General features: G+C 39.7%; 1 protein-coding gene across 1 annotated transcript in view; it reads left to right on the forward strand.

The window, feature by feature from the left end:
* ANOS1 (anosmin 1) overlaps positions 1–12,107 on the forward strand; it is a 189,219-nt gene that overhangs the window by 108,968 nt on the left and 68,144 nt on the right. Inside the window, exon 6 of the mRNA XM_019528468.1 lies at positions 1,306–1,435. Within this exon, the coding sequence (XP_019384013.1) occupies positions 1,306–1,435 (130 nt within the window). The remainder of the gene's footprint in view (positions 1–1,305; positions 1,436–12,107) is intronic.

The raw sequence follows: 12,107 nt of genomic DNA on the forward strand, positions 1-12,107 counted from the left end.
TATCTGGGCTCCAGTCCTTGCTCCAATGACTATTTAATGTAAAATACATAAACTGTTATTGGAATAGGGAACCCATCCTTCCACCAGTTCCTAAACACTGTAGACTTAGGCTTATGTTTCACTGGTGTGATAATTGTTCAAATGTACAGCGTGGCAGGGGCCCACAGCATTCCCCAACCCCAGAATACTCTAAATCTTGGTGGTTAGACCATTTTCATGAGATGATGAAGATGCTTTCTCATGTCTCTTCAGGAAGGAATTAAAGCTGGTCACCCACAGCTTGGATGAATGCTGTAACCACAGCTTATTCAATAAAATGTTATCTTTTTCTCCATAAAAGTGATCCTTTATGTGGAAGGAATGTTATAGATGCCTAACTCCAAAAGATGGTCCAGTGTTGTAATATTGAGATTTGTAGATGTATACTTCCCTGAACCCCAAAGTAAGGGATATGTGTCCTAAAAAGGGATGGGCTTTAGGATGTACCCTTTTCCTTAACATTTCCTAGAGATTTGATTAAAGGTCATATCCAGGCTGTTGTGGATACCATTCTTAGGTGTGCAGCTCTTCTCCAGACATTGTATAGAGTGGCTAGGCACCTAACTTGGACCTCTAGGGCATTTTTACACATGCTCTGGGACATGGCACTGGGTGCTTTAATTAACGAGTTGTGCTAATTAAAAGTGCCCATGTGTCACGTGTATCAGCATCCCTGAGCATCCCATAATGGAAGAAATGGGGGCAGGGCACTTTGAACTAAAACTCATCAAACATGTTTTATTTCAAAGCACAACACCACCATTTTTTCAGCATGTGGACGCATGGGGATGCTGAAACATGTGACATGGTCCAGCAGACTCGATTAATTGATTCTGCTTCAACACACTGGATTTCCAGCATGTTAGAGCAGGCTCCTTGCTCGTCTATAGGAACGATTCCCCGAGTCAGCAAGGCACCTAAAATTTAGACCTTGCTAAACATTGTGATGTCTAAATCCTTTTGTGAATCTAGCCTTTAAGGTGACTTCCTGAGAGATATTCCACTTGACAATGCAGTTGGAATTGATTATTTTGCAATTGAGCATGGTTGAAACTCATTGCTAAGAAACTTCAGTATAGAAGTTGAATGAAAAGAGTTGCAAGATACAGTTTGCGCTGAGCCCACCAACACTTTCTAGATATTTTATCAATATCCCAATCTAGAAAATGCATCTGAATAAACAGTGTAATGTGAACAGCCATAACATAGGGAGACTAACAATTCAGAATAAAAGGAGTCAGTGTGTTGTGACATTTTCCCCACCAGACTACAGATGAGAGAGTACAACTGTCTGACATAAGACCCAGCAGGTGGTACCAGTTTCGAGTGGCAGCCGTTAATGTGCACGGGACAAGAGGCTTCACAGCTCCCAGCAAGCACTTCCGCTCCTCTAAAGGTTAGTGTTCTTTTTCTCCATCTGACACTCACCTTCAACTTGGTGACACAGAAAGCAACACAATCCTCACAATATTTTTCTGTCTGTAGATTTTCAACAGGTGGGTTTTTTGTATTTAGTCATTAGTTTTAGGAATTGTACTACACTTGTTTGAAGTTACCACATAAAATAAAGGTTAAAGATGCCATCGTTCTTTTATCTGTACAGGGGTCTCAGAATATTTAAACTTCTTTTTAGGCTCTTTCAACACTGTTAGTATCAAAACTGAACTTCTCCTGACCACATGACACTAAACATCAAACATGAAAGAACTGGGGTTTCAACAGATGTTGTTGTTAGAACTTTTCATTTTTTTTTCTTTTTTTTTTTTTCCAGTTGTCATGTGGAATATATTCCTGCCATCTGCTGAGCAGATAGTATCACAGTGCTTTGTTGGCTGTATTCTAGCAGTTACAGGACTAATATTTTTACATAGACTGTCTCTCTTTCTTTTGTCTTTCTCTTTTGTGAAGGTGATCACAAGCACTTAGCCAGCACCAGAAATATAAACCCTAAGCAGAATATTGAAAGGAGAGAAGTGACAAGGACTCCAGGAAGTATAGGGATATTCCTATTGCTATTAGTTTTAACTGGAAGCTGCTAAGTGACAGGTGGCCACAAGAAATTTTTAAATAGATGGGACTTAATTTCATTTGGGCAATAAAAACGTCATTCTTTAGTGATGTTTAATACAGTACACTTCAGGAACAACATTTCCTTCTGTTTCAATATGTTTTAGGATTATCAATATTTTTAAGGCATCAGAACTCCATTGGGGAAGCTGGGGACAAAAAGTCAAGATTGGTTTAATTAACCAAGCAACAGTCATTAATTATGATGATACTAATTCAAGGGTGGGCAATTATTTGGGCCCAAGGGCCACTTCAGGAGTTTTTGGGAGCTGTCGTGGGGCAGGTCAATACCCCTTCCCCCTGACAACAGCTCACCAAACTTCCCTGTGTAGGTTAGGGCCACGTGCAGGTGGGGAGCTGGCATGGGCACAGGCAGCAACTTCAGCAGGGGTTGCTCAGCTGGGGCCTTCACTACCACCAGCACTCCCTCTGGGCTGCCCTTTGTACCCCAAGGAGGAGGAGCTCAGGCAGATGCCCCAATCCCAAGCGGGAACCTGCTGGCTGCATCCACAGCAATGCCAGCACCTGCCCAGTGCTGCATTAGCATGCAAGCTGGGGGCTGATGTAAACTCTGGGGGTGTGCTGTAGGTGTAGGAGTTTGGTTGTGAGGGGAGGGTGAGAAAGAAAGAGACAGAGAGAGGTGGCCCTGCCCACAATGAGTGGTGGTGACCTGTGCTGGATGTTGGGAAAAAGCAGGACCGGGCATCAGGCACACTCACCATGGCTCAGACCCTTCTGGCTGTGGCCACCCAGAGCCCACACAGAGGCTGCCCTGTGACTCCTCCTCATAGTTACTACTGCCCCACAGATCCTGGGTGGCCCAGGGGTAGTGCAGCAGTCACGGTGATTTGGGTGGAGCCTTAGGGCAGCCCCAGCATTGGTTCTGGGCAGCCACAGCCAGAAGGCCTTTGGCAGTGGTGAGTGACCCTGTAGTCAGGTCCTGCTTGTTTCTAGCACCAGCCACTGCTGCTCATTGTGGGCAGGGGGTGGGTAGGTCTCTCTTTCTCTCCTCCTCCTCCCCTCCAATCCAAGCCATCTTGCACCTACAGCACATCCCTGCAGCCTACACCAGCTCCTGACCTGCAGACCAGAAGCAGTGCTGGCATCAGCTGTGGACGCAGTCAACAGGTTCCTGCTAAGGATCAGGGCATCTGCCTAGGTCCACAGGTGATGCTGCTTCATCAGTGCATCATCTGCAGTCCCAGGCAGTTGCCCTGATCTCCAGCAGGAACCTGCCAGCAGTGTACACCACTAATGCCTATGCATACCTGGCACTGCTTCTGGCATGCAGGACAGGAGCTGTTGTAAGCTGCAGGCGGGGCCAGGACATGCCTGCCTGCCCAGCATGTTACAGCAGCCAGAGCTGCTGGCTCCCTGTGGGCCAGATCCCATGACTTTGTGACTGCTCACCCATGAGTTGGATACAATCGGTTGGTGGGCAGGATCGAGTTCGCAGACAATATTTTGCCCACCCTTGTATTAATTGACTATACTTAAATGTCTTTTACTGTTTGCCCTCATGACACTTGTTTTATTACACACCATTATCAACCTCTGAGACCTCTTTTTGTCTAGATTCTTTCTGTTCGCTGCCCAACAGCTTTCAGGAGGGCAGCAAAAATACTATCCTTTTTTTCCTTAGTTAAAAAGGAGTCAATATGTGAAATATATTGAGATCTCCTGAGTGCATTTATGGAAAGAAATACAATCTCTTCTGCAAATAGTGGTCCCTGCCAAATAAGAGACAAGAAGAGAAAAGGTAATAGAAAATCCATTGGTGGGGATAATGTGAGGAATGGCGTCTCATCTTTGGCTTTGGTAGGAATAGAGGAAGTAGAGACAGTATATAAGATAGCCTGATGGACGAGTGGAGAAGGAAGAAGAAGATGAATATCAAGTGGAGAAAGTCAACTGGAAAAGTGAGTTGGGCTCTTTATGGTATCCTGTATGCCAGGACGTGGCTCCTAACAAAGTCAATGAATGTCTTAAAGTCAACACTCAAGAGAATAATAATGCTACATAGCTCTTCTATAGTGCTTTTCATCAGTAGGTCTCCAAATTGTTTTAAAAAGAGGTCAGAATCATGTTAGATTTATTTTTTACTGGAAATAAATTAATCTTTAGTTTTTTACAAGATGTATTGGGAAATTTAATATTATATTCTGAAAGGCGCTCATTAAATGTGCCTTTATTATTTTTTAGAGTAAATAGAACATTTACATATAATATTGTATTGGTGGTACATGCAACGTTATGCTTAATTTTTAAAATAACACTTTAAAATTAATAGATGTAATGGGCAATTGGCAAGGAAGGAAGGTGTTCATCTTTTGGATATGTAAAACTGTTAATTTTGGCAATTATCAGTAAAGGAACCAATGGGATGGATATGACACATTAATACCTTCTTGCTCATAAAGATCAGTCCCTCCACATCAGGGTTCAGAAACAGGTAGATAGCGTTCAGTGCCATTGTTCAATCTAAAAATTTGTGATGAACTTCAATTCTCAGCTGTGCTACTTTGTCATATTTTGAGCTCATCAAGTTCATTAGTAAGACAGACTGAATTTAAAAAAGTTGCTGTTTTTCTTTTAGCATACACTGCTAGATATAGTTTAACAGAAGAATAAATGCTATTGTCTTGGACACTGGTAAAAAAAAGTTCTAGACCTTGTCTGGTTTACACTGATGTAGCATCTCTGCCTGGGTTGCTTACCTTGATAGGCAAGTAGTGCCTTCAGAATGCTGCACTGATCTGCACAAGTTGCCTTGTAAACCTGAACCCAGTAGTATAACTGATGGACAGACCAAGGCAGTAGTCCCCAGTGCTACTTTTGTGGGGGCACAAAAGCCAGTGACAGCTGACTATTCCATTCCAATAGACAAGGCAGGAGCCAGCACTGCTGTATGGATCATCAGCTACTGTGAGCATGGACCTTCTCTGTTATACTTCTGCCTGAAGCAGAGTAGTGTGTGGGGCTTCGGTCAGGATAATTAGGACTGCTGTATGATAGTGCTGATACTTGCCAGATACTAATTAGCATTAGTTAAGAGAACATCCATGTAAAGCCTTGAGTGTTTCTGAGGGTGCTGCTGCATGCATGTTATGATGTGGTTGCCTTGTAGAGATGGCTTCAGCAACTTATCTTTGTTCTGAATATGTGTGTCAACTCTCAGGAGATTTGAGCCCATATTAGTGAGTAATACATATACTAAATAACGCCAATTGCTAGATTGGTAAACAGGCAAGACAAGAGGCCAAAAACTCAATTAATTTAAGGACTGAAGAAGTGGTGATATCCCACATAACCGTACTAAGGATACTCCTACCTTTTGCATATGGGCCTTATGTAATTGACCCTTCACCAACATGGGACTAAAACTAGACTCTATATTATTAACTTCTGCTGCACTGGCAGTGTCATTTAGGCATATGGGATCTTGCTTCTGTGTATGGTTTATTATGTTGTAGAACCTTACTGTAGATGTCATTATTCCAGCATAAAAGTGTTAGACTAGATTGGTATAAGCTGTACCAACACAAGCATCTGCCCTAGGAGGGTTAGCCAGTAGAACCAACATAGCCATACCTGTAAATATTTTACTAGTGTAGGCAATGTCCAAAAGGCTCTCATCTTATCCACAAAAAATACTTAAGCTATACCAGTGTATAGATGAATATTAGTGGCAAATTACCAGTGTCTAGAACAGTGGTAACTTGCTCCTTGCTTTCTGTAGTAAGTTTTATTGTATCAAATGTACCACTGGAGTAGAAGTGCTTTGACTTTTTTCTTACCTATCAGGTTACTTCAGATCATACTTCATTTTTTAATTTTCTTTCAGTTTGTGGTCTTTTTGCAAATATTGTTCATGGAATCAATTTGAAGTTGTAATTATGTGAAGATGTGACATGGTAACAATGAGCATTTGACTTGTGTATGACATTTTCATGCAAAATTAATACTGTCCTATAGCATGCTAGCCACAGGAACATATAGACTTAAATATCCATATTGAAAATTATTTATATGATGGAGCCTTCTATTTTCTATACCTATCCAGCTGCCCCTCCCCAGCACTTGCATTTATATCCTACTGTTCATGGTTGACTTGTAAGCAAAAAGAACTCTTATACTTCTGTGACAAGGACAGATAAAGCCTGGAGCATTTCTTGCATTCTGTTACAGAGGAAACTGAAATAAATGGCATCCTTAGCAAAAAGTATATAATCAACATTGTTCAAAAGGTTAGAGTGACCCTCATACAAAAAAATAAAAAAAACTTTTTTCAAAGCTAAAGTTCAGCCATTGACAGGGAATTGAGATTTGTCATGTAAGCAGAAAGGAGTTGAATAGACTTATCAACTCCACAGCTAAATTTCTGTCTCTTGAGCAGTTCATCTGATTATTTTTAGGGGCTGGCAGCACTTTCTGTGGCTGTGACAAATTGCCACATTCACAAATCGAGTAAGAACAAATACGCCTGGAATTGTTACACAACCCACAAATAGAAAATTTTAGGTATTGACTTCTAATCTTCGTATCATTTAGCCTTAATGTTTGTTGGAGCACTCTAGTGCTATACAGTCATTTTGTTTCCAACCCTTCCAAATGATTGTATGTAGGTTAATCATAAATGACAATCAACTCTCCTAATTAATTAATATAGTATACTGAAGATAAAAATTTACGTGTGTTCTGTATAAAGCCTTTGGTTCATAAATCAGAAAGTACATTCATTGTGTGTAAACGTTTAAAGGGGAGTGTGCTTTTTTGTATCTGGAGGACACTAGATATTGGATAGGGAGATTTAAAGAAATCTCCAAATGTTTGGAAGTTTGGTTCAGATACTGAGGGTTTATTTAAAGTATCCAAATATTGAGCTATTCACCAGCATTATTTTTACATAATTAAAATTATTTTATTATTTTAATACCCTCTTTGGGGGAGGTATTGTGCCTTTAGTTGTATTTGAAAGTGCTTAATATTCTGTGGAAAGAAATTAAATACATACATCTCCCTAGTAGGATCGATCCTATCTTGTAGGCTCTTCCATGTACTTAGCTGCTGCCTATTTACTAACTCTATGTGACTCTTAGCCCTTTGAGGTCTCTCTTGTTATTGTAAGGCCAATATGTCATTATTATATTGCCAATGTAATGATTGACACAGTCATTTCTATTGGTCAGGTCAGATTATCAATGTCAAGAGAGGTTTGTTAAGTTCATTTTCTATTCCATCCCCCTTCCAGCAATTAAGATTTTTAGGGGAGACCTATTCCTTTTTTCTACTTTGCCCATGACTTAATGAAAGGAGACTTTAAGAAGTTAACAGACCACTTCATCCTGGCCAAATCTTCAGAATATATGGCTTATTTCAGAAGTAGCTGCAAATGGTGATAGTGGAACAATTCTCTTCTAAGTACCTTTCTCCCTGAATAAAAATATTGAGTCAGGTGGGAATATGCATTTCAGGGCACATTGTATGGCTTCATAAATATCAGATGATATTTCAGCAGCAGTTAGAGATCTCCAAAGAAGCTGTTCGAGTTACTGAATCCTGGGGGAGACAAATGTCAAAACCTCTAAATGATACAAAACAAACCTCTAATGACAAAACATAAATTTTCCACTAATGTAAAAATCGATTTTCCTTTTATTTCTTCAAAGAAGAATAAAAAAAGGCCACAAATAATGGATAAAGTCATTTATCTCATTCTTCCTGCAAGAACATATTCTGTCAAAATAGGTGGCCCAACACCACCTGACCTTGACAACTCCAGATCTCCTCAGAGTGAATTGCAGTCTAGTAGTGGCATCTTATATTCAGTTTTGTACTGCAGATAGATAGGTCTCTAGGCTGGAATAGTGTTTACAGACATGCTCTGCATGGTGGTAGTGGGGAGGTGTGCTTTAATTAGAGCAGCCCTCAGAGCTGTTCTAATTAAAGCACCCAGAGTGTCATGTGTATCAGTGTCCCCCCAAAATGACAGAGGGAACACTTTAACTAAAGCTCATTGAACAAGCTTTAGTTAAAGTGCCCCTGCACCATTTTTCAGTGTGGGGAAACTGCTACACATGGTGCTGAAATCTGCTGGAGCACAGAAATTACCACATTCCAGCAGACTTGGTTAATCTAGTCTGCTCCAATGCATTATAATTATAGCATGCCAGAGCAACCCCTGCATGTGTATAGATGCCCAAAGAGTGCCTCATTGATCTCAAAAAAGGGGAAGTTCAAGAAAGTCTCACTGGCTGCATATCTGCATGCATGCCAGCATCCTTAATTCTTAAATTTATGTCTTACTTTGAATAAGAAGAAATATTGGGTCAGTGATTCTCAATATGTTTCCCAGGCCATTTGTCTGGAGGAAAACACAGATTCTTCTAACTATATGAACAAGAATTTATCTGTCAAAGGACATTTCTAAAATGTACTTAAGGTATCTGGTAGGTGTAAAAGGTCTAACTTTCATTCAATAGGACAGAAGTCTTAACTGAGCTAAAGTGCTCACATTAATTTGTCCCATTTTAGAGTACATGAGCTCTAGTCAAATTAGCTAGAAATAAAAGCCATCCTAAAAAATAATTAGAGTGATTTCAGTGAACCGTGGGGTCAGCACTCATAGTTCTGTTCCCTACAATAATATGTACTCTACCTTAGATTTATAGGCTTTAGTCTTGCCAATACCCCCCTTCTGTCTGTTTTATTATAAAAAGATAAAATGCTACCCAAGGCTTGGTTTACTCTAGTGCTTACATTTTCAATATGCCTATTTGAGCTTATATTTTTATTAAAATGGATTCCAAGGTACTTAAATGAAGACACTGCCTCTAATTACATTTCCCATTTAAAAAAAAAACTCATCTCCTTTCATTCACAAAACCCAATACCTTGGATTTAGCTGTGTTGATTTCCAAGGTATTTGAATTGTAGTGTAGCTGAAAGCATTTAATAACCTTTGGAGGCCTATTTGGGATTGTGACATGAATAATGAATCATCTACATAAAGCAGGACAGGGATAGGATTATATGGGTTTGTGGAATTGTTTCACTGTTAGCACATGGCCCATGAGCTGGATCCAGCCCACAGAGCCCTAACATTTGACCCCAGTGCTGCCTGTTGGTCTTGGAGTTGACCCACAGGCAGCACATGGGGTGAATGCAATGGCCCCACATATCACACATGGTTCCTATTCCAGCCACTCTGGGACCACACCACATGTGGCACATACTTCAGTGCACACTGGCTCCTCCATGCCAAATCTAGCAGTATGGCTGTAGAGTAGCAGAGCAACCACCTCATACAGTAGCCCTGACAATTGGCCACCACATGCAGTGTGGTCCCACAACCCCAAAGTAGATGCCACTTGCAGCACAACCCCACAGTGCCAGATCTACTGGCACATGCAGCTTGCTCTGGAGTGCCCAGAGCAGGACTATGCTGTACCCACAGGACCATATAAGTTTGGCACCCCTGTTTTAAATAATTTCAGAACAGATAAAAAGTAGCAGAGCAACCCGACATCATTGTTGTACCCCTGTCTATTGGACAGGGAACTACCAATCCTATAATGCAGCATGGATGATGTATTTGAATAATAAGCAATAAATACTTGTAAGAGAGCATTATCCATTGATGTTATTGACAGTTTCTTCCATAACTTTAGTCTGCGTATGTTGTCAAAAGCTCCCTTTAGGTCTGTGAAGGCTATGTATGAATGATTTCATCTTTTTTTTTTACATATTTTGATACTAAATAATGCAATATTAAATAATAATCCATTAAAGAATAGCCTTTTCTGTTTTCTCAAAACATCTGAAGAGAAACAAGTAAATGCCTGTGAAATATTTTGATTGGAATTCATGCAAGACTAGTAGGATGATATGATACAGAATCTCTTTTAGTATGATGTTTTAAAAATTGTGACTATTATATTTTCATTCCATTATTTGGATAAATGTTTTCTGAAATAATCAGATTTTTTTTACTGTTTCAAGGATACACAGTTACATGGCCCTCTACTGGGAGTGTCAAAGAACTGTATTGCCCTATATGTATGAGAAAGTAATAAACTCCTTCCTGAGGTACCCGGAGCACATGCAGAACAATGCCTAGCTTTCTGGAGCAGTGACCATCATTTTTACTCATGATTTGGACTTGTAGGTGCTACCATAATGCGAATGACTAATAATTTTGATTAGAGAGGATTCTTTTTTCCCCGAAATGCAGTGTGGGAGAGAACAGTCACTATACTGTATTATTGTGCCCCATTTCTGTGTGGGGGACATAAAGTTGGTACGAACTACTTTTGCCCAACACCACCTTGTGTGGATGTTCAGTGTCTTTAAACATTTGCATAAAATGTATTTTGTGCTAGTACTATAGCTTGCTGTTTATGGCCTCAGTGTGGAACTCACTTACCTGAAAATAGCAAATGTGCATTTGAGTGAGAGGCTTTAACCGGCTTTGTATAATATAGGACGGAGGTTCAACCTCTCAAGCATATGGCCTACTGTCAATCAGATGGATTTTTTTATTACCATGCCATTTTTCAAGCAAAAGAAACTATGCAAGCCAACAAGCATAGACAAACCACCTAAACACTCCATTTCAGGGGTTTTTGTCCTCAACATGACGGCAGTTGCTAGTGTAGACAATATAAATTATCAAGAAAAAGAGAGCAGACAACATTGTTTTCACAGCACATAAGTACCATGCTGGATGTGATTTCATGCATACATTACTGAGTGTTAGTAAAACCAGAACAGACACCCACTCGCAGCAATAAAATTCTTACTGTTGTTCCTATGGGACCAATGATGTTTTTATACCATTGCACAGCTGGCTTGTGTGTGCCATTTCCAATGGGCAAAGCTGATCCCTATGTCTTGGAGCTGTTTAATAGTTGGAAACTTGTCTGTAGTGCAGCTTCAGCAGTTTTCTTAAGAGTTGCAAGGTATAATGTTTAAAAGACAGTGGTGGGCAATCCATTTTAAATATGAAAAAGTCATCTGAATGCTTAGTCATCTGAAGTCAAAAAATTTTAAATAATATCCAAACTTGCTGTCTTTTACAGTTCAAATTAAGGATTTCAAATTTTACAATCCTTTCTTCCTCTCTAATGTATAATATAATTTGCTTGTTTATTAAGCTCATTACAATTGTTGCATTTCAACTCTGAAGTATATGCGTTTCAGTGATGAATGAAGTGCCACTTGTCCTATAGTGGGGGTTTTAAGCCTATAAATTGCTTCAGGTTCTTTTTTTAATAAAAATACCTTAAAAAGGAAGAAGGCTATAAATATGTTTAAAGTTATGAATATAGTAAGACATTTATTTAAAAAAAATCAAAGTTCTTTTCTTTAACAGCAAGGATTCCTCCTTTTGGGACACAGTTATGAAGGCTGAGTAACCAGCAACTCAGGAATTGGTCTTCTGGGTACACTTAGGACAGATATGGTACAGACAAAGGCAGTACTTAACCTATATACTGTGACAGTAACCTTAACCTTGACCTAATAAAGCTACCATTTCTAAGGGTGAGAAGTGAATTATGTGTCAGGTTGTTCAGTCCAGCCTTTTTTTCAATTTGAGGGCTAATCCTTGTGCCAAACTCAAGTATACATATTTTCCCCTTAAAGTATCAGGAAGGAAAAAGTTGCACATGCTAAAATCTTCAAGCCCACAGGCTTCATCAGCCTTCAGGTAAGTACAAATCTATAAAATGAGAAATCTGTACATTGAGAAACTAGCAGCAGCCATCATTCAAGACAGTTTATAAATGGTATCACCATCTAGGAAGCTATATTAGAATGGGCTCAGTAAAAGTTGGCATGGGCTTATCAAGTATAGTAGTTATGAAATGATTATCACTGTAGTTGTATAAGGCTGTATTTTTGTAGGGATTTATAAATTGGCAACATTTTCTCTAATTTACAAGATGTTGATACACAATGGACCAGATTTTAGTCCACCTATAAAGTGCATAAGGCCCATT

This window comes from Crocodylus porosus, unplaced genomic scaffold (genome assembly GCF_001723895.1).
Source record: "Crocodylus porosus isolate Cpor-Errol unplaced genomic scaffold, CroPor_comp1, whole genome shotgun sequence".
NCBI classification, from domain to species: domain Eukaryota; kingdom Metazoa; phylum Chordata; order Crocodylia; family Crocodylidae; genus Crocodylus; species Crocodylus porosus.